The sequence below is a fragment of the Pleuronectes platessa genome, chromosome 1 (assembly GCF_947347685.1).
Source record: "Pleuronectes platessa chromosome 1, fPlePla1.1, whole genome shotgun sequence".
Lineage (NCBI taxonomy): Eukaryota > Metazoa > Chordata > Actinopteri > Pleuronectiformes > Pleuronectidae > Pleuronectes > Pleuronectes platessa.
In genome coordinates, this window is record NC_070626.1 from 1,382,969 (window position 1) to 1,409,663 (window position 26,695).

The 26,695-nt window shown below is 41.0% G+C and overlaps 1 protein-coding gene across 1 annotated transcript in view; it reads left to right on the forward strand.

The window, feature by feature from the left end:
* The window catches only part of ubap1lb (ubiquitin associated protein 1-like b), a 75,920-nt gene that overhangs the window by 7,065 nt on the left and 42,160 nt on the right, over window positions 1-26,695 (forward strand). Inside the window, 1 exon segment of the mRNA XM_053426002.1 lies at window positions 25,734-26,366. Within this exon segment, the coding sequence (XP_053281977.1) occupies window positions 25,734-26,366 (633 nt within the window).

Below are 26,695 nucleotides of genomic sequence, written 5' to 3' on the forward strand. Positions count from 1 at the left end.
TGATGGTAATAGTACTGATGATATGATGGTAATGTTATTGTTAGACAGTATATAAAAAGATAGTACAGTATATATAGTATATAATATATATTTATATATGATAGTAATTATACCAATATAATAGCAGTATATAGTAATAATAGCAGCAACTTGAATAATAATAATCTTGAATAATTTTGAAGCATAAATAACTTGGCACGGCCATCTTTTTCTAAATGAAGGTATATTAGATTTATAACTTGATTCAGTTAAGTCAATTTCTAAGCCCTTAAAATTCCAACAAGTAATCTTAATTTCTGACTTTGTTTTATCCATAGATAATATTTTTTAGTAATGTGATAAGATTGTAATTTTTGTTTATCCTGCCAAAACAATATTCATACTGTACATACAAATATATCACACACTGGAAGGGGAAAAAACAGCGGTATGAACAACAAATAACCAAACCACCATAATGTCTTCTATCTTAATGTAAACCCCTATTCGTCTTCTCTATAGAACCAATGCAATTTCCACTTGTTCAGCACTCTCATTTGACAAGGATTATGTTGAAATCCTCAAAAAGATCACATATCGAAAAACTGCTTCACAACTGTAGTGAATCCTCGTTGAATATGAACCGTTTCTGCAGAAAAAATCCTTTGCGAAAGAAAGCTTGTCGCCGTCATGCTTGATTTCTCTCTGCCTTGTTTCGCGATAGAGAAATTCCTTCTTGTGGTTCTTTAGAAAACAGATAAAAAAATCTTGAATCTGTTTTGGTTTGGCCAGGACCAGCGTGCGATGAACTCGATCTAGAGTGAATGTTTACTTGCCAGAACTGAGTTTACCACATCGGACAATGGTTATAGTCCGTGCGGAGGAACTTCAACTCTGTGAGCACATCAGCTACACTAGCCATGTTGCTAGCTTCTGTCGCTGTCGCCGGGGTGGTAGTAGCAGTAGGTATCTTCGTGTATCTATGCGTGTCCCGGTGAAAATCTCACACGGTTTTGCTACAGATGGTTTTGACATGTTCACTCTGTGTACTCAAAAGCTTCAACGCATTGGTGTTTTTCTTTATTAAGTTTGCGTTCGGTTGTGTTGAGCTTTTAGGCTACTCACCCATCTTGGTCCAGGTCATGCAAGACCCCAAGCTTTATCATTCTTTATGAAATGGTTGAAACCAGTCTTTTATTTTAAATCATAGTAATTTTGTGTTAATAATGTCAGTGTTAACTTATAATTTATATAGCATTTAAAACAACTTGGTAGTCCGAAGTGGTTTAAAAAGTAAAAGGTATAACAAGAAAACAGCAATAAGTAATATATTAAAATACTAATATGGAGTGGTAAGGTGCTCCACATGTTTGGGGCAGCTACCACGGCATGAATAGAAGAATTTGCGTCAGTTAATGCCCCTGCAAATTTCGTTGGAAGTTCAGGTTCATAACTGTTCACAGGAACCTGCAGTCAGCACAGAAAACTGCCAGGAACTGCAAGGAATTGAGGTGGGGTTCCAGCTTCAGAAAATGTGGCTTTTCGTGCAGTGTACTGCAAAGGCTTGATCACCTTCGGTGAAGAGCTTTGTTTTTAGCAAATCTAGGATCAGCTGAGTGGCTGACCTCAGCTCTCTAACTGGAGGGTGAACATAAAGGAGTTCAGCTAGGTAAGGCGTTGCCCGTTCATTAAGAGATTTAAAAGTTGACAATAAATGTTTCAATCCTCTTACAAACCGAAATTCAGTGAAGGGAGCACCACAGAGGTGTATAATGGTCCCTCTTTTCTTTCCTGTCAGGAGGCCAGTAGAATAAGTTTGGACTAGTTGCAGGCATTGAATGGATCACTGGTTTAAGCCCCCAACTCGCCGTTTGACCATGAAGGGCCCTTACCACTTGGCGGATGATTTAGAGCAAGAAGAGGGGAACAATACAAGTACTCTTTATCCTGGTGTGAATTGTCTCAGCCTGGCTCCTCTGTTGTATAGGCGCTGATGACCTGCATGGAGCAAATTGTCCAAGTGTGTGGAGTTTTGCTCGCTATCCAGAACGTACTGAATTTCATTCTTACTTGGGCTTGGACTTTCTTTCCAGTTTTCTCTAAGCAGGTCCAGTATGCCCTGGGGTGTTATGCCACCTCCCGCACTACAAACAATAGAGGATCAAGCCATTTATCCCAATTGCATTATAAGATAAGCCTGCAGTAGTTGGGTGAAGGAATATAAAGAAAAAGAAATATAAAAAAATATAAATGTGATTAAACCGGTATATATAGTGTAAAGAAACAAACTGAGTGCAGCACCTTTAATTCCTACACAATTACTCAAACTTGACGAAGCAGTGTCAAAAGCAGCCGTCAGGTCTGAGAGCACCAAATGGCAGAGTGTCCTGAATCAACGGTTAAAATCAGATCATTAGAAACTCTTAAAAGAGTAGTTTCAGTAAAACCAGACTGAAACTATGTAACAATTCACCTTGCTTAGGATGCAAAAGGTAAAACTACAACACTTTTTTAAAGGAGCAAGGGTGAATCTGTCAGGCTGTGTACAGACGCCGCGCCACCTGACCATCTAACAATAAACGAATAATAGACCTTGTCATCTGGCCCCACCAGATATAAAATCATATATATAATAACGTAATATACCCAGAACATTGGATTAAATGATCTGTATTGAAAATAAGCTTGTAAAATAAAAGTGAACACAACACGCAACTTAAAACAAATCGCATGCATCGATATTTCCCCCAAACCCCAGGTGCATACAGTCCCACAGTTCATGCAGCTTGTCCAAAATGCCGCAGCCCGTGTCAAGATGAGAACCAAGAAAAGAGAGCACATTTCTCCAGTATTAGCATCGCTACACTGGCTTCCGGTTAAATCTAGAATAGAATAAAAAATTCTCCGCCTTACCTTCAAGGCCCTTAATAATATGGCGGCATTTTACCTTAAAGAGCTGTCAGTACCTTATCAACCAACTAGAGCACTCCGCTCCCAGAATTCAGGCTTACTTGTCATCCCTAAAGTCTCTAAAAGTAGAGTAGGAGCCAGAGCTTTCAGCCATCAAGCCCCTCTCCTTGGGAATAATCTCTTGCTTTCAGTTCGGGAAGCAGACACCATCTTGTACGTTTAAGAGTAGGCTTAAAACCTTCCTTTTTGATGAAGCTTTTAGTTAGAGCTGGTCCAGGCTTGTCTTAGACCTGCTCTTAGTTATGCTGCTATAGGTCTAGAAGGTTGACAATATCAATGGCGGTATGCATTAATTAGTGCGGTAGAACGTAACTTATCATATGTTCTAAAATAGTAAGCGTTTAGTTCAAAAAGGCATAGAGGTATTGATGTCTGTGGCATAGAGGTATTGATGTCTGTGGGCCAAATGCCATACAAACCAGTAGCCAGTCAGATTTACCTTGAGCCTCAGTGTACCCACGAGTTCGGCCTGTATCATTGTATCATTGATTACAAGTAGGGTTGCAAAATTCCGGGAATATTCAAAGCTGGAAACTTTCCATGGGAATTAACGGAAATATACGGGAATTAATGGGAATTAACGGGAATAAACTGGAAATTGTGTGGGTAATTTATTTACCTTGTCATATACAGACATAAAAATAAACATTTTGTTTTGACATAGGCTGATTTGAGCCCTGAGGAAACTTTGGGCACTTGACTATATGCTTCTGCATCTTTGTGTCATTCTTAACATAGGTCTTTGCACAGTATATGCAAATGTACACAGCCTTTCCTTCTTCATTGGCTGGGGTGAAATGTCTCCACACATGAGATAGTGCACTTGGAATTGTTCTGTAGAATAAGATGAGAAAAAAGCTTGTAAAAACACACTAATGCAATGCCAGAGATATAAATAGTTGGCCAAACAATTGGAATTGTCTTTAAAAATATTTTACAATTGATGGACAAATGAATAGAAATAGGCTAGATGGACAGATGAACAATCCTCAATCAGCATGCTTATATATTTTCCCCAGTAATATCATCGGACTAGTCCTGCACACTACAGCAGGCCTCAATAGCCCTGCTGTAATGTGCAGGATGCTGGCAATTATCTGTTCATGTGATGGAGAAATGCACAGTGGAGGGTTGAAATTCAACATGCAGCTAAGGATATCACATCAATACATGTTTCTGACCCTTGTTCCCCTTCCCCGTAGTCCCTTTGCCTTATCGCCCGCTGATCCAGGGCCGCAGCTGTGGCCACATCATCATGGATTAAGATTTGTGGATTGCGTATCAGAGATCGCAATGGTGGATCCATTATGGTGAATTCTATATCGTGCGGGCTGAACATAATAATAATGGCGAATCCTTTATCGCGTTGGCATCAGATAATGGTGGTGGACAAAGACCGAGTTGGAAGCTGATGATGGATCCTAATTGGTTGGCAGTGGACAATGACTGTGGACTATAGTGGCATCTGATTTTTATGGTGGATCATGATCTTGCTGGCTATTGACCATAGGCTATGATTGCAGCAGGACTGCTTGACATATAGTATTCCTCCTCAGATTCTCCTTCAAGTATCTGACCTTCAGTTATCCTTCAAATTGTTTACCCTCAACAATGCTGCTAAAACCTTTATCCTGATGATGTTTTCCTCTACACTTGATATCTATTGCACTTCTGTCCGTCCTGGGAGAGGGATCCCTCACATGTGGCTCTCTCTAAGGTTTCTACGTATCTTTACCCTGTTAAAGGGGATTATATTTGTTTTTCCTTACTCTTGTTGAGGGTTAAGGACAGAGGACTTCACACCATGTTGAAGCCCTATGACAAAAATGTGATTTGTGAACATGGGCTATACAAATAAAATTTGATTGATTGATTGATTGATACAACGAAATAGTTCATAACATGTAACCCTGAACCCCCAAAATTGTCCCAAATCAAAGTTCACGTAGGTATGGAGTTGTGGGATGCCGCAAACAATACAAAAATCGTCCATGCTATCCTCACCACCTCTGACCGCCCAAAAAAATTGTCCAGTCTTTACAGTAATCCCTGAAAGTTTCGCCCAGTCAATAATCCAGTTTCTTAGAAATAATCCCTTGAAGGTCCTCAGGTCCGCAGATACTCCAACGTCACTGGTCGCTCACCAGCCCGCACTGAAAAAAAAGAAAGAGAGATGGTAAATGGTTTTGTATTTATATAGCGCTTTTCTAGTCTTGAAGACCAATCAAAGCGCTTTATAGTACAGTTTTACATTCACCCATTCACACACACATTCATAAAGTGCATCTAATCGCAGAACTTTGTTATTCTAAGGGGGGCCATTCAGGGTTCAGCATCTTGCCCAAGGACACTTCGGCATGCAGATGGGTCAGACTGGGGATCGAACCGCCGTCCTTCAGGTTGGAGGACGACCACTCTACCCCTCAGCCACAGCCGCCCCATTCCTTTGTCCTTATAATTTAAGACTTCTGACAATTTGAATATGCAAAGACTATATGCATGTAGGTAAGAGGCACAGATTTATCTGTCCTCACACATTTCCTGTACATAAAGTGCACTTTGGTGACCTTTACAACTATTCATTTAAATTATTTTTGAATAGAAATGGCTTAGAACTCCTTTCTCCAGGACTTTAGACAAGAAAGGAAGTTTTAATAATAGCAGGCAATAATTAAATTGAAATGAAAACTGTAATCATCAGAAAGACTTGAGTCACATTACCTCCAAAAGGATTTCTGATTTGATGACAGACTGCTATCTCCTTTTAATAAAGTAAAACCATAACACACAAGATAATTGCCATCATCCACTAACATATGCGCAGAAATGTTCTTACTCTCCACAGACAATAAGTGTGTGCAGGAAATTGACACAGGATGCATGACACATGTACACAAGCCAATTTTGTTTTCACCACCATGCGTATGTTTGTGAATCATAATCATTCTAAATTGATAGGCGGGTGATTCTCTCTGTAATTACTTCTACGCGTTTATTTCTCCATATAGGGATATCCATTAGTCATGAAGCAAGTGGAATGCTGAACCAATGAAGTTGAAGTTATAAGAGAAAAAAATTCACAGCAGAAGTTGAAACATTGTGTCGGACATCGGAAGCCACAAAAAGAACACTTCTCTCTAAAGTGTCCAGAGTGATTTCTCCCACCTACTGCCCCAGTTGTGCTGTTTTTTCTTTTGTGGAGCTGAGTGGTGATAAACAAAGGACAAAGTGACCAGTGCCTCCAGCTTACAGCTAATTAGCCAAAAGACAAAAACAAGTATAATTAACTTGTGTCTTGCTAATGGACATGCATGAGCTATTAACATAAGTTATGGCATACACGTTTAGGGAAGATACTCATGCCGGTCGCTTTGTGTATGTCTCCACTCCTTTGTGCTCTCCTCTCGCTCCCACACCTGAGCTCCAGCTTTAATGAGGGCTAAGGCATTGGCACCTCCCCCAGCAGTGCCTTCTGGGAGATGCAGTCCTCCCGGCAGCCATCTTGGTGCGTGGTAGCCACTCCGGCTACTGACTTTACTTTCCCTTTTTCTTTTTTCTTTATGAATCTTTTGAGGGTTGTCTTGTCAATATTTCTATCCCTTCCAGCTTTTCTTAAGGACTTCTTTCCTTGCATGACCTCAGCGGCTGCACTCTCCATCTCTGCAGGGGGTGTTTGGCCCAGGTTGTCTCTTCCTGGTGCAGTGTTAATTTCGTTGACGTAAAATATTCGTTAACGATCTTTTTCCATGACTAAGACGAGACGAAGACGTAACGAAAACGGATCTTTGAAAATAAAAACTATGACTAAATCTATTTTAACTTTCGTTGACGAGACGAGACGAGACGAAAATGTTGGTGGTTGACTAAATCACAATACTTTTTTTAAACATCATCGTATCAGGCCGTCATATTTAAAACTAAATATAATACTAATATATATTTTTAAGCTATTAGGCTGCAGCTATATGTTTTTATTTATTTCAAAAGAAGAAAAGGATTTAATGTGGCTATTAAATGTGACTAAAACTAGACTAAAATGTTATTCGTTTTCGTCGACTAAAACAAGACTAATACTAAGAAGGATAAAAATGAGTAAATGTGAATAAAACTAATATGCATTTTCGTCAGAAGACTAAGACTAAGACTAAATCAAAAATAGCTGCCAAAATTAACACTGTCCTGGTGTATAGTTTCTTGGCATGATGGCTTTTCTACAATGTTTATAATAAAACATATATAATGTAATATAACACTAAAATATGTTTAAGACTAAACTTAACTTGTGCTTCATGCATTACAGCATTTGTCCCACTTTACCCGACAGCCACCGTTTTAGAAAAAACAACATCTCTCAGCAATTCAGGCTAATCTTCAGCTAGCATCAATCACTTGGCTTTATATGTTGGAAGTTCACCAACATGTATGATATAAGTTTTTCTACCTGATTCAATTTGTTTTGACACAACAGTTGATTAAGTTCAGAGCAAGAAAATGTACTTTTACATGCAAAAAACTAATTTTTGTGAAAAAACATACTTTCCACAGCAACAGCACCAACTTCTCCTTCATGGCAAGGGGGGGATGGGAGGGTCTTGAAAACATGATGGTCAAATGACCACAAATGTGTTCCATTGCCTAGATACAGGGGGTGTCTCACATTACCCGATGTCCCACATTATCCCGCTCTCCCCTACCTGGCATTTCAATCCCCTCAATCCAAGATCAATCATTTCAAAAGTATATAACAACGAATATTTCACAGTTTCTTGAGATCAATGACAACGGGAAGGTGAGTAACTCAACAATGTGGGAAACACTTACAGCTTATATTAGAGGCCATATTATTTCTTATGAAGCTACATTGAAAAGGGCCAGGAGAAATAGATTGGATTAGATTGATGGAGAAGTTCTGGTTTCTGAACAGGTTTATAAAAGTTCTTTGCTCCAATCAGATTATAATAATATTCTTAAATTGAAATATGAATACAATTCCATTCTGGGGGAACGGATTGGTAAAGTAAAACACTTTCCAAACTAAAACAGAGAAACTTTAAGTTCGGCGACAAACCACAAAAGTTATTGGCAAGACAATTAAAGGAAGAACAAGCTAAACGAGCCATCTATAACATTAAATCCAAATCTGGCCTGATGCTTACTGACTTGAAAGATATCAACAATCGATTTCAGGAGTTTTACTCAGATGTTTACACGTCCAAATCAACAGCTACACAGGAAGACTTAGATCGTTTCTTCGAACCGCTTCAACTCCCACAATTGGATGCCTATTGTGGACAAATTTGGACGTCATCTGAGGTACAGGAGAAAATAAAACCATTCCCTGCTTGAAAGGCGACCTGATGGGTTTGGCCAGAGTTTTACAATGCTTTTCAAAATGCTCTCACACCTATATTAATAAGAATGGTTTGCGATACTTTTAAAAACAAGAGGCTCCCAGCCTCCTTGAGCGAAGCAAACATTTGTACCCTATTTAATCTTCCAAACTCAAATCTTTTTAGATATCTTCAAGCCAGGAACTACGTTCGGGAAGTGTGTCAAGACTTTAAGTCCACCAACACTCGTCTCTCCTTGAAATTGCTCCCTCCTGACTCCAAGCATCTAGTAGCAAAATGTGTAGAATGTCTGGCTGGTCAGATTTTTTCTGACCTCATTAGGGAGGCCTGGGTAGGGACTTGAACTCAGATATATCAGCTGAGCTCTGGGAAGTGCCAATGACTCAGATTAATTATTCTATAAATTCACGATACAGATGAATCCAGTGCAAGGTGTTGCATAGACTGCATTACTCAAAAACAAAGCTAAATCGCATTTTCCCATCGGTCTCTTCTCAATGTGATAAATGTAGGGTTGTTTTTTCCCTACTCAGTATAATTTTTGGACTACAACTTCACATCGGGTCTTAAAAGCCTATTCTGGAGACATTCAGCCAAACCGCGATCTGGCCATCCTTGGATGCTCTGCAGTGACTTATGCCAGGTTCACACCGGATGCTGAAGTGCCGCGCAGCGCCAATAACTTTTGCTGTTATCAGCCTTACTTGTTGCTCTTTTTTGGTGTTGACTTTATTCAACATGTGCCGAGGATCATACAACTCACTCTACTTCTCCACTTCAATTATTCATTTAATGTCATCCATCTTCAAGAACTTCTCCGCTGTTTGCTCCGTTCAATGTCGGGTGTCGAGGGTAAATGCCCCCCCCCCCTCTCTTTTTATTTATATGACTACTTGTGTGGCTGTAGTGGATGGGCAGAGGGGGACATTTAATAATGTGATTGGTAAAATTGGTAAAATTCAAAACTGTCTATGGGGAATACAAAGTATGGGATGCATATTTAATCATTTATATCATGTAAAATATGTCATCAATATAAATTTTTCAGTGTGTTTCCACACACTGATATGCTCGCGGTGAGCAGATACACAAACTGCTCACACGTAGGGATGATGCTCGCTAAGAAATGTATTCTTTTGAATTGGAAGTCTACTTCTCCACCCTGCTTTACACGCTGGCTCAAGGAAATGTTGACCGTTATACAAATTGAAAAACTGCGTCTCCACGAAGGAAACACATAGAAAAGATTTGAGAGAGCATGGGGACCTGCTTTGGAACAGTGCAATATATCTTTAGGTCCCCAGCAACTCTGACTTACCTGGCTACGTCAGTTGATGTAGTATTACTCTGTTCACTTGTTCATGTTACTTGGCCCTATCTCCGAGATAAGGCTATTGTGAGAACATTAACCTTATGTTATGTATCTGAAAATTGTATATAAGGGTTGTAACCTTTAGCAGTGTTGCCAAAAACGTTTTCCCACCCTCCCACTTCTACCATTATTCTCAACAGCTTGGGTAGCTTTGCTTCATCTTACAGCCATTTCACACAACCTCTCTCACAAATAAATAGGGTTAGGCCGAATATTCGGATATTTGGGTATACGGTACCGATAATGTTATTTTACAGGGCACAAGTACCATCCAAATAAAAAAATGTGTCAATAACCATACCTGTGATGAATGAAATCCTCATTGGATAGCTGTGTCCATGTCATTCCTTTATAGGCGAGCCACACACAGAGCTCCTCCTGTACACAGAGCTTATAAAAAGCTCACTGCTGCTGCGCCAGCAACGCCACACATTACAATCATGTAGTTGCCCCTCTGTCCACTGGGATACTGACGTTTAACATCGTTAACTATGATCATATATCTGGCCGAGTCAGAATGTGTCCAGCTAAACTTACACAAAGCGAGCGCTCCTCTCCACCAGCCGAGTGAGAGCCTGACGGCATGCACGGGCTCCACAGGCCAAGTCAGAGTGCACTATGCCCGTCTAGACACATATATAGCCAGATCTTCTCTCCACAAGCCGAGTGATCGAGTGGGAGCCAGGCGGCTCGAACGAGCTCCACTGGTCGAGTCAGAGTGCACCATTCCAGGCTAGACGCACGCAGAGCGAGCGCTCCTCTCCACCAGTCGAGTGAGTGAGTGAGAGCCAGGTAATATGCAGGGCTCCACTGGTCAAGTCAGAGTGCACCAGCCCGGCTAGAAGCACACATAGCCAGATCTCCTATCCACAAGACGGTAAGCGAGAGCCTGGTGGCTCGAACGAGGTCCACTGGCTGAGTCAGAGTGCATCATGCCCGACTAGAAACACACGGAGCGAGTGTTCCTCTCTCTCACAAACTCACACAAAATGTCATTTTTAAAAAGAAAAAAGAAAAATCTATAAAAAAAAATGTGTGAGTATGAAAACTCGTTGAGATACGTATGTTGAGTATGAAAACCTGCATTTTACTTAATGCTTCTTAATACTGCATGTGTTGTCTTCATTGATTTACTGTTCAGTTTATAAAAAACTTGAGTAGTTATCTTACTATTGTGATCAAAAACACAATCTGAAGCTCAATTCTAAAAGAAAAACATATTAAGGTAGGCTACATTCTTCTTTTATATACATGTGCAAGAGCTAGATGTCATTAATGTTTGGGGTTAGGTTATTTGCTGTGGGAACCCTCAAGATGGAGTGAAGGTCAGTGAGACAAATCCTGTGTGGATTTTTGTTAATCTTCATCACAGAGAAAGGTATGTAGGGCATTAACTTGGATCTTTGGAAAGCTGGAAAAAATAAACACCAAATACAGGTGAGGAGTGGCGCTCCCTCCGTGTGCGTCTAGATGGGTCATTGCACACTGTGGCTTGTTCAATGGAGCCCGTGCACTTGGCCTGGCTCTCTGTCCTGCAAGGCTGTGTGCACTCTGGCTCGGCTATTGGAACCCGTGCATGATGCTTAGCTCTCTGGCCGGAGCGAGATGGGGAAAGAATGACTGAAGGAAAAAGAGAGAGAGATAAGCCTGAGAGACTTGGTGAACTTGATGTAGCATAGACTGAGAGCTCTGGAAAAATATTATCAATTATCATCAAATTGGCGAATGAATGGAGATAAGCGCCCGCTCGCTCGGTGTGCGTCTTATTTACTTACTAAGTTTAATAGGACTTTTGCCAAAGCTGTCTCCGTTCTGTTATATGTGCTAAACCCTGACTGAAATTCTTAATATAGATTACTTTCCGTAGAAATTCCCAAAGCGGATTGGCTATAACTTTCTCAGGTACCCCTGGGGGTACGTGAAGACACTCTTTTTAATTTTTTTAGGACTGACTGGATACAGGCACATTTATAATAGTCAAGGACATGCAGTAGGCAGTTGACATGGAGCAGTATATGATAGATATCAAGTAGGATAGTTAGAATAATTTAAAGAGGGCTGGAGGACATGCTTCTTTGGGACATGACGTAAGTTAGGAGATACAACAGTGAATCCTTGTAGGTTTTTGGGTAATGCCAGACCTTAACCCTTGTGTTGTCCTTGCTTCCCCCGGCTGTTGGCCCCCTCACATTGGCCACCCTAAATTAGGACGCACACATAGGGCAATAGACACCTGGGCAGCCCTTGCAGATGTATTTGTCACACCGGCAGCACACAGTGAGAGTTTTACGGGCATATCTTACACCTCTTTCTCTTACTCGCCCTGAGCGGGGCTGCTGCTAGGGCCGTGGAAGAGGCCGGACGCTCGGGTCGAGCATAAATGTGGATTATAGCTCTCTGTGCGGCGGCGGCTTTTACGGCTTCTGTGCGGGGGATACGCTCACTTCTTTCGATGAACGGAGTCACGAGAGCCTTTCCCAGCTGCTCTAGGAACCCCCTCCGCTTTTTCAGCTACCCAGCATCCAGTCTGGGTTGATCTCTCTCCATGTCGCGAAGGCGTTGTAGGAAGAGACGTCGATAATGTTGTGAAAGATAACCAGGGGCCAGCGCTCGGTCATCCTCCTGCAGCTGTATGTTCCGATCACATGGTCTAGGTTGTCCATGCCACCATTGCTGCGATTGTGCCACCCGGCGCCCTCTGGAAACGGTCGGGGTGATTTCGGCTGAAGTCAGTGTTGAGGGAGGGGTCCAAGATGTCCCGCCGGGGGACCCAACAGCCTTCCTCAGGGCCATAACCCTCCCAGTCCACCAGGTAGTGGAAGCCACGCCCCTGGCGCTGCATGCCGAGGATGCGCCGCACCGTGAAAATGGGACCACTGCCCACCATCCGGGGGGAGGGGGGGACAGCATCAGGGGGAGAGAGGGGGCTGGACTAAACAGGCTTCAACTGGGACACGTGAAAGGTGGGGGGAATCCTACGAAAGGAGGCAAGGAGCTTCAACCGACAGCACAGGGGTTTACCACAGCCTGTACCTCAAACAGACCAAAATACCGGGGGGCAAGCTTCCTTGAGTCCACTTGGAGAGGGAGATCCCTGGAGAGAAGCCATACCCTGTGCCCTGGAGCATAAGAGGGCGCCGGGGTACGGCGACGGTTGGTCTGGGTCCGAATCCTAGAGGAAACACGGAGCAGGGCAGCACAAGCACGCCTCAAAGTGCCACGACAGCAGCCCATATTGGCCTGGACCGAAGGGACAGCAATCTCGGCCTGCTGATCTGGGAACAGAAGGGGTTCATAGCCAAGAGAACAGAGGAAGGGAGACATACCGGAGGAGGCGTTAGGGAGAGTGTTATGGGCGTACTCCGTCCAGGGCAGCTGAGCATTGAAGGACGATGGCTCAGCAGAGGAGACCCAGCGGAGTGCCGCCTCTATCTCCTGATTGGCCTGCTTGGTCTGGCCGTTGGATTGGGGGTGATATCCAGAAGACAGGCTGGGACGTAAACTGCAGCCCTCTGTCTGAGACGATGTCTGACAAAGGGCCACATTCTGTACCAATAAGTCAGCAGTCTACCGAGCAGAGGGTAGTTTGGGCAGGGTAATGAAATGAGCAGCCTTGGAGAAACGTGGAAACGTGAAATTATTGTGAGTATTACCTTCAGACGGGGGAAGACCGGTTACGAAGTCCAGGACAATGTGGTACCACAGACGACCGACAATTGGCAGAGGACGGAGCAAACCAGAGCTGGGCTTGGTGGAGGTGTTATTCCGGGAACAGACGGTGCAGGCTGCTACAAATGACAGAGTATCCGCGTCCATGGTCAGCCACCAGAAGCGTCGCTTGAGGAACGAGATGGTTCGAAAGATCCCCGGATGACAGGTAAGGCGGGAGGAGTGTGCCTACTGTAGGACCTCAGAGCGGACAGCGTCTGGGACGAAGAGGCAGTTACGCCGGGTTCACACCGGACGCGGAAGCGACGCCAAAGTGTGGCGTAAGCGCAGAGCCAAGCCTCTGGCTCCCATCCACTCCCATGTTAAACCTTTGTGCTGGTCACACTGGACACTGAAGTGCCGCGCCACGCCGGGGCTGCCTAGCGCCGTGAAGCGATCGTTTCGGCATAGAGTAAATTTTGTTCGCTTGATGCGAGCGTATCGCGACAGGAAACACACTGAAAAATTATTTTAAACGATATTGATGACATATTTTATATGATATAAATGATCAAATATGCATCCCATACTTTGTATTCACCTTCTGTTGTCCTGAAGTTTTACTCTTTTAACTCCACATTACCAATCACATTATTAAATGTCCCCCTCTGCCCACAAAAAATCCACTACAGCTTGTGTGGCTGTAGTGGATTTTTTGTCATAAAGATAAAAAGAGAGAGGGGGTTGGGGGGCTACATATTCTCCACATAGGCTTGAGTGGAGAATACGTGATTTACCCTTGACACCCGACATTTAACGGAGCAAACAGCGGAGAAGTTCTTCAACATGGATGACATTAAATTAATAATTGAAGTGGAGAAGTACAGTGAGTTGTATGATCCTCGGAACATGTTGTATAAAGACAACACCAAAAAAGACAAATGTTGGGACTCTGTTGCTTAATGTTGGAGCAACAAGTAAGTATATGCTTTTATACTACTGGATCAACGGGTGATATTATAAGCGCTGCCCGGCGCTTCAGCATGGCTTCCGCGTACGGTGTGACCAGCCAAGCGCTGGCGCGCTAGGGATTAGCGCTTAAGCCACGCTTCGGCGTCGCTTCCGCGTCAGGTGTGAACCCGGCGTTAGGAGGTCTAGTATCTGGGTCAGGCTGGGTGGTCTGAGCCCGACGGACCGTGGCTTCGACCTCCCAGGTGAGGACAGCAATGATGCAGGACAGAGGTATGATGGTCTCTGGTTCAGCGGTGGCCTCCTCCTACGAGTTTACGGGACCTGGCGTGACAGGGCAGTCCGCTTCACATTCCTTGAACCTGGACGGTAAGTCAAGGTAAAATTTAATCTTCCCAAGAACAGGGCCAACCTTGCCTGACGAGAGTTTAGACGCCTGGATGGTGTCAAGAGCCTCACTGACAAAATTGTCAAGAATTGTCAGTGAGGCTTTTTTAATTTTAAGAGTCAGTGATCTGGATCTCAGCCTTGTAAAGATCCTTTCGTGGAATTGATACTCGCCTACAGGCCAGGTGTTTAAGCTTGCACTGTACAAGCCAGGCGCAGGGCGTAGTCGGTCAGGGTGGAGGAGGTGGAGTTGACACCGGATGGGAGTGGGTTGTGGAGACATGGAGCCCAGATCCCAGAGATTGAAAGGAAAACAAACTGAAAAGTGATTAATATGCTGCAGTGCGTAACTGAGTTTACAGTAAATTATATAAGCTTATATTTGAAAAGGAAAATAAACAAATAATCAAAACAAGACATACAGGTAGACCCATCTTTTTTGGTCAACAATTTCTTTACAATTTTGAGGAGTAATAGCCAAATAAGTGGACATTAAAAAATAAAAGATTCAAAAAGTGGCAGAAAAGCGACAGAAATCTTTGGCATTTCATGAAATATTAAATGATTAACAAGCTGAATTTCAATAAGCAGCAAATTTAACAGCATTTGAGTATTTGTGTTCAAACCATTTTTCAAAAGTCATCGACTGCTTCATTACATCATAATTCAGAAGCTTTGACGTCAAACAGCCCTGTGGTAAAACAGGCATCACATACAAAGGACAAATGTGTGAGACAGCTGAAACAAAACAAAACAAAATTAATAAAAGTCATTCTGCCACACTTTCCTTTATGATAAAATAAAAACAAAAAGTAGAGCTTAACAACCTCTTTCAAATTAAGAGCATTGGATGTTAAGATTATTGGTGAAACAAAAACAACAAAAATAAATTCCCTTCTTCTGGTTCTTTAAAAGTTAAAGTGTTGCAAAGTAATTAAAATATAATTATTGATATGGTATTCAATCAAGTGTGTAAACAAGGGGGCTCGTACTATGGTTTGTGCTTTTCATTTAAGATGAAACACTTGAGTTAAAGTGTTTAAGACATCTGTCGCTTTAATTGGAATAATATTTATTCTTCTTTCAATGGTGAAACATATTTATTTTCAGGTCGCAAGAGTCTAACAATAATTACATGGAGGGTGAATCAAACTCCTATTTTAAAGGCCAACTGTAAATAGATTAAACATGTCTTGATTATTTAATCTTAAATGGATGATTTGAATGTGGAATTAAAGCAACTTCAGGTGAAACCAAAAAAAAAAAAAAATCTAATTCTAGGCAGCACAGAATTAAGTTTAAAGTAAAGTTTGAATTTCTCATCATGATATGATTGATTTTGCTCATATAGAAAGCACATGAATGATTTTCAGCTCTAAGAAATACAAGTAAATAGAACAGCATTTCCTCTTCTCATCAAACCTGAGCAGAGCAAAGCAAGATCAGCTCTGTCTAGCTTCACGGAGCTCATTGCATCAGAGAATCAAGTTCTCCATACTACAAAACAAAAACAATTATCATCTTCATTGTCACAAAACCACAGATGAGGGTTACACTTTTGTAAAGATGTAAAATGGCTCAAAAATAATACAAAACAGAGAAAGAAAAATCCCCCCCCCAAAAAATTAAAAAAAATTAAAAAAAATTGCACATTAACTGTACCTAGAGATGGACTTTTAAAGGACACATTAATGTGATTTGGTTAATCACTCATCCTTGAAGTTATATTAAGAATCAAATAATAAATTGTCTGAAATATTAAACCGGTGTATCCTATTATCCCTGCTGTGTGAGAATAAGCTATTTAATGATTGGATTTTGTGTAATAATTTGGAGACCAAAAGCTTTTCTCCGTTCCTCTAATGGACTGGATATATTGGAAAAATCCAAAATAACAAATTGGTACCAAAAGTGTAAATTTAACAATTTCTTTTGGAGTTTTTTACTTCTGAATGAAGCAATAGTAAAAACAAACAAACAGACAAACAAACATCCAAGCCTCCTTATGGTCTCAATGCCAGTTGCAACCTGTAAGGATTCTGGCCTTTCCCAGATGGCTTTCCGACTCCCAAACACTCTTATCTCCCTCTTTTCATCCTGTGCACTTACAAAAACGTTCTATTCCCACTTCTCTTCCCCTATTTTCTTTGCCACTCAAGTTTTACATTCTATTATCCATCTCAGAGCAAGATATTACTGAATTGAAACATCTCACTCCTATAGATCTTTCTTATTCCTAAACATAGCTTTATCTTTCTCGTCCTTAGTTCATCTCTCAAACCTTCAGTCAACATTCTTTTACTTTCTTTGGCATATCCTTTACCCTCACATCCATACATACAACATACATCAAATGGCAGGCGTATATCACCTCTAGTCTAGTTTTTGTATTATTTCTGTCTTTCCTCTGTCAGTCAGTCGGTTTTCTCTCAGTCTCAGTCAGTTTTTTCTGTGTCTCAGTCAGTCGTTTCCCTCTCTGTCTCAGTCAGCAAGCTGACCTTGACTCTTTTTCCTCTCCTCCTCTCTCGTTTTCACAGACACACTTTTTCATTCACACTAGTTCTTTCAGAAAGAACTCCCTATATTATATAATCAATATTAATTTATAATTATTATATTAGTAATTCTTTCCCTTTTAGTACCGACAGCCTATGTGTTATTGGGGGAAGTGTTTTTTTTTTTTTTTAAATGACTGGGATCATCCATCCCTGTTTAATCCACCTGTGTAATTTTCTCTGTTCCTCTTTTCTGGCTTTGTCACGATCCACAGAGTGTTCTATGGCTTTTAAAATGACCGCCTCTATTTTATTACGGCAGGTCGACATTTTATTTTCTTTCAAAAGGGCCAAATGAATCACCTCCTGGAATGTTGCATTAGTAGTCGTCATTTTGTTTGTTTCTTTAACTACTTTTTTCACAATTTTTATCAAATACTGTTGGCAGAACTTAGATGTGGAGGACACATTGCCATGTATACTTGGTCAGAACAGGAAGCTTCTACTACAGAAATATTTTCAGTAGCGCCCGTTCTCTGGGTGTTTAACACAACCAAAATACACACTTTTCCACAATCTATTAATATTCTGCCAATATCTATTCCAACCCTCAATACCCTTTCAGAACTGTGACTCAAAACACTCTTTGTGTTCGTAATTACCTTGATGTCACAGAAAACCACCCCACACTTTTCCCCTTTAGTCCCAGACTAGGAAATCCCTGATTCCCTTTTTCACTTCATATCCGACTCCGGACACAGATATGAGTGTGGCCCCAGGCCATAGGATCCCAGATCCTTTAATGGTTCCAAACCATAGGGTCCCAGACCCTTTAATTTATAGTGCGTGCTCCAAGCACCACTTTGTCAGTGTTCCAAACACTTCTCAGTCCCAGACTGTAAAATGATTTATAGTGCGTGCTCCAAGCACCACTTTTTCAGTGTTCCAAACCCTTCTTAGTCCCAGACTCTAAAATTATCTGTATCTATAGTGCGTGCTCCAAGCACCACTTTTTCAGTGTTCCAAACACTTCTTAGTCCCAGACTCTAAAATTATCTGTATCTATAGTGCGTGCTCCAAGCACCACTTTTTCAGTGTTCCAAACACTTCTTAGTCCCAGACTCTAAAATGATCTGTATCTATAGTGCGTGCTCCAAGCACCACTTTTTCAGTGTTCCAAACACTTCTTAGTCCCAGACTCTAAAATTATCTGTATCTATAGTGCGTGCTCCAAGCACCACTTTTTCAGTGTTCCAAACACTTCTCAGTGTGGCCCCAGGCCATAGGATCCCAGATCCTTTCAATAAATGTAAATGGTTCCAAACCATAGGGTCCCAGACCCTTACAATTTCCTTCACTTCACTCTTATATACTTACATCTCGTATTTCTCTTTGTTCACAGTTAATTTAGTTATTTTTCCAATCACAGCCGTTTTAGTTATAAAAAGGTCGCTGCTCGCCTGTTTTAGGTTGACCGGTCTTTTCACTGTGAACAACGAGATCCTCGAGATGTCATTTTATCGTCAATACGATCTGTCCTTTTTTCCTTCACTGGATCACGTCGGGGTCACCAATTTTGTCGTCGCCAGGCACTAAACTTGACCTCGCCTCCGGCGATTTGACAAACGTGTTTGTTGATCCAGAATTTGAGAAGGAATAATTAGACACTTATACATGAAGTTCTGGAAATTGAACATTTATTGTAAAATAAAGAAATACTTACAGAGAGTCTCTGGGGTTCTGCCGGACACGTCACCAGGTTCACTGGATCATGTTGAGAAGAAGCCCAGTTCAATCCTAAGTCCACAGTATATATAATCAGACACAGGGTGGGCACAGAGGCGGTTCTTTTTCCCTGAGGGAATTCAGCCATTGGCCAGATGTACACTGTTTCCTCAAAGTGCAGTTTTTTGCAAGCACATCACTTTCAACTGACCAGGTGTCCCACTACTGTGGCCTTGGCAAACAGGGAGCTTGCTACAGTGGAGAGACCCAGCAGATTAAACATTTCAGGAGGATTTCATATCTTTTTCTCACCACGTTTCATGAAGCACCTCATTGTATTAGTTCTGGCTGATACAATGAATTTCCATCACACACTTTTCTCCGAATTGTATTTTGGGTCAGATTGGCATTCAGATTGATACCTGCTCTTTCAGTGGTCGTGCTCTGGGCCTGACCCTGCGTCTGAGTCAAAAAGATATACATCATTCCAAATATAAGAAACAGTTGTAGCATTATAGATTATATGGATTAAACAGCTAATATTTGTTCACAGGATATAGGTAAAATATAATCACAAAATACAGAGAAACATAGATATCTCAACAATGGATGTAGGAAAGGTTCCTATGGTCGGTCCACACAATGAAGGGGTGCTCCGCACCCTCGAGCCAGTGTCACCATTCCTCCAACGCCAACACCACAGCAAGTAGCTCCCGATTGCCAACATCATAGTTCCTCTCCGGGGGATCAAGCTTGTGGGAGAAGAAAGTACAAGGATGCAGCTTGTTAACTTCGGGAGAGCGTTGGGAGAGTATAACACCTACCCCATTGGGTCAGTGTTATATATGTATTTTTAGAGGAGCAATGACGTCTAACATTGAGGAGCACATGGAATAAAGACTTAACCGCGTCATGGTGTGGTAGAAATCAGGGATCCCATTGCCAGAGGAATTAGATTGTGCACTACTTTTAGGGGCACTCTCCTGGTCTAAGATGCAAGATGGTTTAGAGTTGGATGAGACAATGCTAACAATTTGTAAATTCCTTTAAGATCTTCTCAGTGGGCCTGCCTAGCTCATAAAATAGAGTGCCCACTCCAACAAATTAAATTGCCCGGCATTCTGATATTATATCTTTGAAGTAACATTACAATGACAGAAAACCAATTACGTGAATGTTTTCTTTTTATTTAATTAAAACTACTTTATTTTTATTCCCTGTTCATTTCATTTTTTTTATTGATGTTTTTGATACGTTGTTTCCTATGTTGTTTTGTTTTTTATCTGCTGTGTAAGCTGACCTTGAGTGCTCTGGAAGGCGCCTGTTAAGTTGTCTGACTCGCGCAGTGTAACTTGGCATAAAAGTATGAGCGGACCGTCTGTTTAATAAGTATTTTATTCTCATGTGCACCGGCTCTATTCATCCGTGTCATGCACAGGTTACAAGGGAACTGACAACATACACGTCATACACGCAGAAACCGTAACACCACTAATATAACGGCCAATACTGTTACCGTAAAACAACGAGAATAGCTTTCTCTATAATGATAGTCTAACAGCGCCTATAAATAAAATGTACTATTATTATTATTATTAATGTAACCTTTTCTTTTTTTTCTAAATCTTCTAGTGGCGATATGCCTTGAACAGGTAGAAGACTGGCATTTTCAAGACGTATTCACAGCATGTTTAAACTTTAACCCACCTGATCAAACTATCAATAAAAGTGTGTAATATGGCACTAATTTAATAATTTACCAATACACACAAATAGGGCTGTCAAACGATAAAAATTTATATTGTTGTGGGAATGGAAAGGTATATGACAGAATGCTGATACATTTAACATTAGTTTTTTTTATTAAGGACAAGTCCAATCCATTATTAAGATTGAAAAATAAAATCAAACCAAAACACACCTAACCATAATTCAATTTGTCTGTCTCTTTGCTATGCCTCTGAGCAAACATAGGTTATTTAGAACTTTTCTTTTTATCAAACTTAAAGATAACCTTTATCCTAAAGAATGGGGCATCTTAGCCTTTGCTCTTTTTTTTTTTTTTTTAGCAAATATAGGATGGTTGAATAACACTTTATTCTTTTCTTTTTTAAATTAAACAAACAACCAAACCTTTACACAATTAAATGTGAAATCTGAGAGTGGAGTGGAGGAGGACAAAGAAACTCCAGCTCAGGACAAACCAACTGCAGCTTCTGCTCTGATCATGATGCAGCGGCGCTGATCACTGAGCAGCTGTGACCGGAAAAACTCTGTATTTCACTGTTGTTCTACAAAGTCACTGACCGGCTGCTTAACCTGAACGAGCTATGATTTCACTGTGTGTGTTGCTCTGAGCGAGTAAGTTGGGGCGGGTATACATACATGGAGCGGGTCATTCTGCGCATGCGTTAATGCATTTTAAAAAATGACACGTTAATCCCACAAATGAATCATTCCTTGTTAACGCGTTAATTTTGAGAGCCTTACAAAGAAAGTAAACTACGTGATTGTTGTGCAATAGTGCTTAAAAAGTGATATCATAGAATGGTTTGCCTTTAGGCCTTCAATAAATTTGGTTATCAAAATAAAATACATATTAATATTAGATCATAACTTTAGTTGGTTACAGTTCTCTCGGGGCACCACCCTTCAAAGAAGGGAAAAGATAGCCAATTTATTGATTAAGATCAGTCTCATTTAGATCAAGTTCAATTAGAAATTATTGATAGAGAGATTATGGAGCTCTTAACAGTGTAACGGTTGGCAAAGTTCACTTATGCAACATTTATGACAGAACATTTGTGAAAGAAAAACATTTATTATGAACATAATAGAGTATAAAAACAGAAATTACTTAACAAACGTTCTAACTAACAAGGATGTGTATGTGAGTGTTGGTATGTAAATTCGGAGGGGGGGGGGGGCTCAAAATGGTGGCTTGCCAAAAGAGTAACACCTTCCTGTGGGCTTTTAAGATGGCCCCTAAGATAGGTTGCTTTACGACCGATAGAGGGGGAAGGTAACTAGGTGTAGAGATATGCGTGTCTGTGTAAATGTTAAGTCAGAGAATGAAAGGGTCAGAGAGATCCTGTGACGAACGTAACTAACATTTAACTTTCATCTAACTTATAAACACAATGTCACAGCATATATCAAACTTATAAACACGCACAGAATCGAATAAACAGTCCTGCTTAGTCTAGTATAATTATTAAGCCCAGTTCATGTTACCAGTCCTTAGAAAGGGGAAAAGGGAGTTGCAGTTCCGCAATTTCGTCCTGCCGGTTGGTCTCTGCCTTACGCCGGGTTCACACCGGACACGGAAGCGACGCCGAAGCGTGGCGTAAGCGCAGCGCCAAGGCTCTGGCTCCCATCCACTCCCTTGTTAAACCTTTGTGCCGGTCACACCGGACGCTGTAGCGCCGTGAAGCGATCGTTTCGGCGTCGAGTCTATTTTTTCCGCTTGACGCGAGCGTATCGTGACAGGAAAGACACAGAAAAATTATTTAAACGATATTTTATATGATATAAATTATCAAATATGCATCCCATACTTTGTATTCACCTTCTGTTGTCTTGGAGTTTTAATTTGACCACTTTTACCACATTATTAAATGTCCCCCTCTGCCCATCCACTACAGCCACACAAGCAGTCATAAAGATAAAAAGAGAGGGGGGGGGCTACGTAGTCTCCACATAGGCTTGCAGGGAGAATACGTAATTTACCCTCGACACCCGACATTTAACGTAGCAAACAGCGGATAAGTTCTTCAACATGGATGACATTAAATTAATAATTGAAGTGGAGAAGTAACTTGAGTTGTATGATTCTCAGCGTATGTTGTATAAAGACAACACCAAAAAAGAGTATATGCTTGAAAAAAATTATTGAATGCCGTTTTTACTGCAGGCTGATAACAGCAGAAGTATGTGATATTATTAGTAATGCGCGGCACCTCGGCGTCGCTACCGCGTCCGGTGTGAACAGTCAAGCGCCGGCGCGCCAGGGATTAGCGCTTACGCCACGCTTTGGCGTCGCTTCCGCGTCCGGTGTGAACCCGGCGTTAGCGTTGCTGTAGAGCTGTGTGCTCAAATGCTGAATCTTACCTACAGGACATTGAGTCGCTGCTAGAAGTTTGGAAAAGCTTGATTTGAGAGGAGGTTTCCTTGAGAAGACGTAAAGCTGCACTCAAAACAGGTCAATCTGAGGAGGGCTTTTTTAGACAGGGTAAAAAGGTTGCTGTTTTAAATGATCCTTGTGGTATTTTGACCAAAAATGTTACAGACATTTCATTAAGACCCCAAGGAGCCATATCAACTGGGGTAAAATGGGCATAATATGTCACTTTTTTTTTTCCTTTTTTTTTTGGGAGTTTGTAGAATGTGGACCTTTCTTTTTTGAACAATTTATTTCCAATACAAAACACATTGACACATACCACACAAGTTGCACAATGAAATGCAGGTGAACTTCACTGCATACACATACATACAAAAAAAAATAAAAATAAAGATAAACACGCACACAAACTTACATACCTACGTAAAACAATAATAAATTAAATTAAATAAAAAAAGTCACACTCGATATCCCTACAGATAGATATAATCTACCGTTTCCTGAGAAAGTCCATTAAGGGTGCCCACACCTCTTCAAATTCCTGTGCTTTACCCTTGATTACATAGGTTAGCTTTTCTAATGTAACATACATTGCCATCTCTATGATCCAAGATTGTGTAGACGATACTTCAGTCTCTCTCCAAGATAAAGCAACCATCCTCCTGGCCTGCAGGAGGCCGGGGTTGATCAGAGTCTTACGCTTAGATTTGACAGTAAAGCAATCTGGGTATATCCCTAAAATACAAAGTTTTGCTACGCAGGGTATCTGAATACCTGTGATTTTACTTAGAGTTTGAACAACCATTTTCCAAAAAGCTACCAGTTTAGGACATTCCCATACACAATGGATCAAGGTACCTTTGTCAGTCGAACATTTCACACAAGTATCTGGAATGCCAGGGGACCATTTATTAAGTTTCTCAGGGGTTATGTATGTCCTCATTAACCACTTGTGTTGTAGAAGTTTCATGCGAGTATTAATGGTTTGTGTTTGAGCTTTTAGACAAGCTGTCGCCCACTCAGCTTCTTCGATATCTTCCTTAATATCTAAACTCCATGCCCTCCTTTTGTCATGACTAGATTCCTCATCATGTGAGACAAGTACTGTATATAATATAGAGATTTGGCGTTTCCCATTTATGTGTTTTAACACAATATCCTCAAGGCAGGACAGCGGCGGTTCTTTTGTGTTCTGATGACACTTTGATGAAATGAAGTGCTTCAATTGTAAGTATTTAAAAAAGTGTTTCTTTGGAATTGAATATTTCAAACAAAGGTCGTTAAATGTTAGTAAAGTGCCCTGAACATATAAGTCTCACATTTTTTGCACCCCCCTGTCGGCCCAAACCTGAAAACCACCATCTGCCCGGCCAGGAATGAACTGCACATTACTCCAAATTTAAGTGAAAATTGAGAGATGGGAGGTGTATCACCAACATGTCTATGAGCTTTGAACCATATATCAATAGAGTTTTTAAGGAAGGGATTTGTAGTTTTTTCCTTTAAAGTTTTAAAGTCTGCTTAATATAAAAATAGGCTTAGTGGGAGCTTAGATATTGATGCTTGCTCAATATGAACCCATGCTGGAGGGGAATGTGTGACAAAATAAAACATAACACTGCGTAGCTGAGCGGCCCAGTAATACCACTGTAAACTGGGCATCTGTAATCCACCCCTATCATATGGCAAATACAGTAATCTGAGTCTTAATCTAGGTTTTCGGTTGTTCCAGATAAACCTACAGAATGCATTATTAATTTCTTTAAAAAAGGATTTTGGCAGTAACATTGGAAGTGATTGAACAAATATAAGAATTTCGGCAAGATAGTCATTTTAATTATGTTGATCCGGCCAATCAATGATATTGGCAATGTCCATTTTTCAAGTAAATCTTGTATCTCTCTCATCAACGGGTCATAGTTTGCTTGAACAACTGTATTAATTTGGGGGGTAATCTTAATTCCAAGATAGGTAAAGCCTTCCCTCGCATTAGAAAAAGGTGTTGTTATAACTGGATTAGTTCTTTCATCTTTATTCAGGAAAAGTATAGAAGATTCTGCATTATTGATACTGTATCCAGAGAACTGACCGAATCTATTAATTAAATGTAATAATGTCTGGACACTGTTTGATAAGTTTGACAAAAAGACAATCACATCATCTGCAAATAACAATATCCTATGTTCATGATCACCGATTGTTATTCCTGATAAATTGGCTTCGGCTCTAATGGACATGGCTAAAGGCTCAATGGCCAAAATAAACAATAGTGGGGAGAGAGGACAGCCCTGACGAGTTGACCTCTCTAGCGTTAACGGGTTTGATAAGTTGTTATTCATCATTACTCGTGCTGTAGGGTTGGTATATAATAATTCTGTCCATTTCAATAACTTTCCCCCAAGTCCATATCTTGGTAACAAATTGATCAAATAATGCCACACGCTTGTCTAGCATCTAGAGATAACAGCGCTGTATCCCTGGTATTATTTTTAGAGTGGATTATGTTGAGAACCCTTCTTATGTTATGAAATCCCTGACGAGTCTGTACGAACCCATTCTGATCACTGTGCACCAAAAAAGGGATATGTGGATCTAGCCTTTTAGCCAGAACTTTACACAATATTTTGATGTCCACTCCCATAAGACTAATAGGTCTGTATATATGTCACCTTTAAGTGACTCTATCACTAATATGTTGTGTCTCCATGTAACAGTATGACTTCTGCCTGGAGAACTGGGTGCTAATAGGGCTGCAAAGTGGCGTCACCAGTCATCATCACCCTCAGCTCTCTTCCTCCTCGTCAGGACTGCTGCCATCCTGTCCTCCATACTGGATGATGTTTAGCAGCACTCAGCAGAGCTGTGTGGCAAACCGACATAGCTCGGACTTCTGGGAGCCCAACCCTCAACAGCGCTCCAACAGCCTCAACGCCGATATAATGCGCACCAAGTTTACCATCTCAGATTCTGAAAATGAAGGGGAGAGCATTGCCCAGAATTCAAAATCATCTGTGTCAATGACAATCCACCCAAATGGAGCTGCTTCACGCCAGCGTGGTCATCAGAAAGCATTTATTGCAGACCTGCTGAACCCTCCAGCCTGTTTGAGCAGCCTGCCACACCAGCGCAGGAAGAATCCACGACAGTGCTCCCTGTCTGTGCTGGAGATGTCCTCACAACTTGATCGAAATGAAGACAACCAAGCGCAGAGTCTTTTCTCTGACAGAATTCTTCACACCAAGACACCCAACACCATAGTTTCCAATTCTGCAGTCACCATCCGATGTCCCAACAACAGAGCTAATACAGTCCAAATGCTGTCCAGCATTACTAACTACAGGACAATGGTAAGATATTAACATTTTAATATCTGTAGACAGTGCTGTTTGAAAAATGTTTTGGTCATATTTATAATTAAATGGTAAAAATAAAGAGACTATTATTGTATTACCCTTGAAGGAATAATAAGGCCACACATGAAGTTAGACGGAAAAGGAAATAGAAAGTTTTGTAAAATGAGAGTGCGAAATATGTATAGTGCCATGAAATAAGTGAAATTTTAAATAAAAATGCTCAAACTGATATTGTAAAGATTAGAATAGAAAAATCATTGTAAATAAGAAAGGGAAACATCACAGATGAAAGTCATCATTCCAAGGATAAAGGGAAATAATTA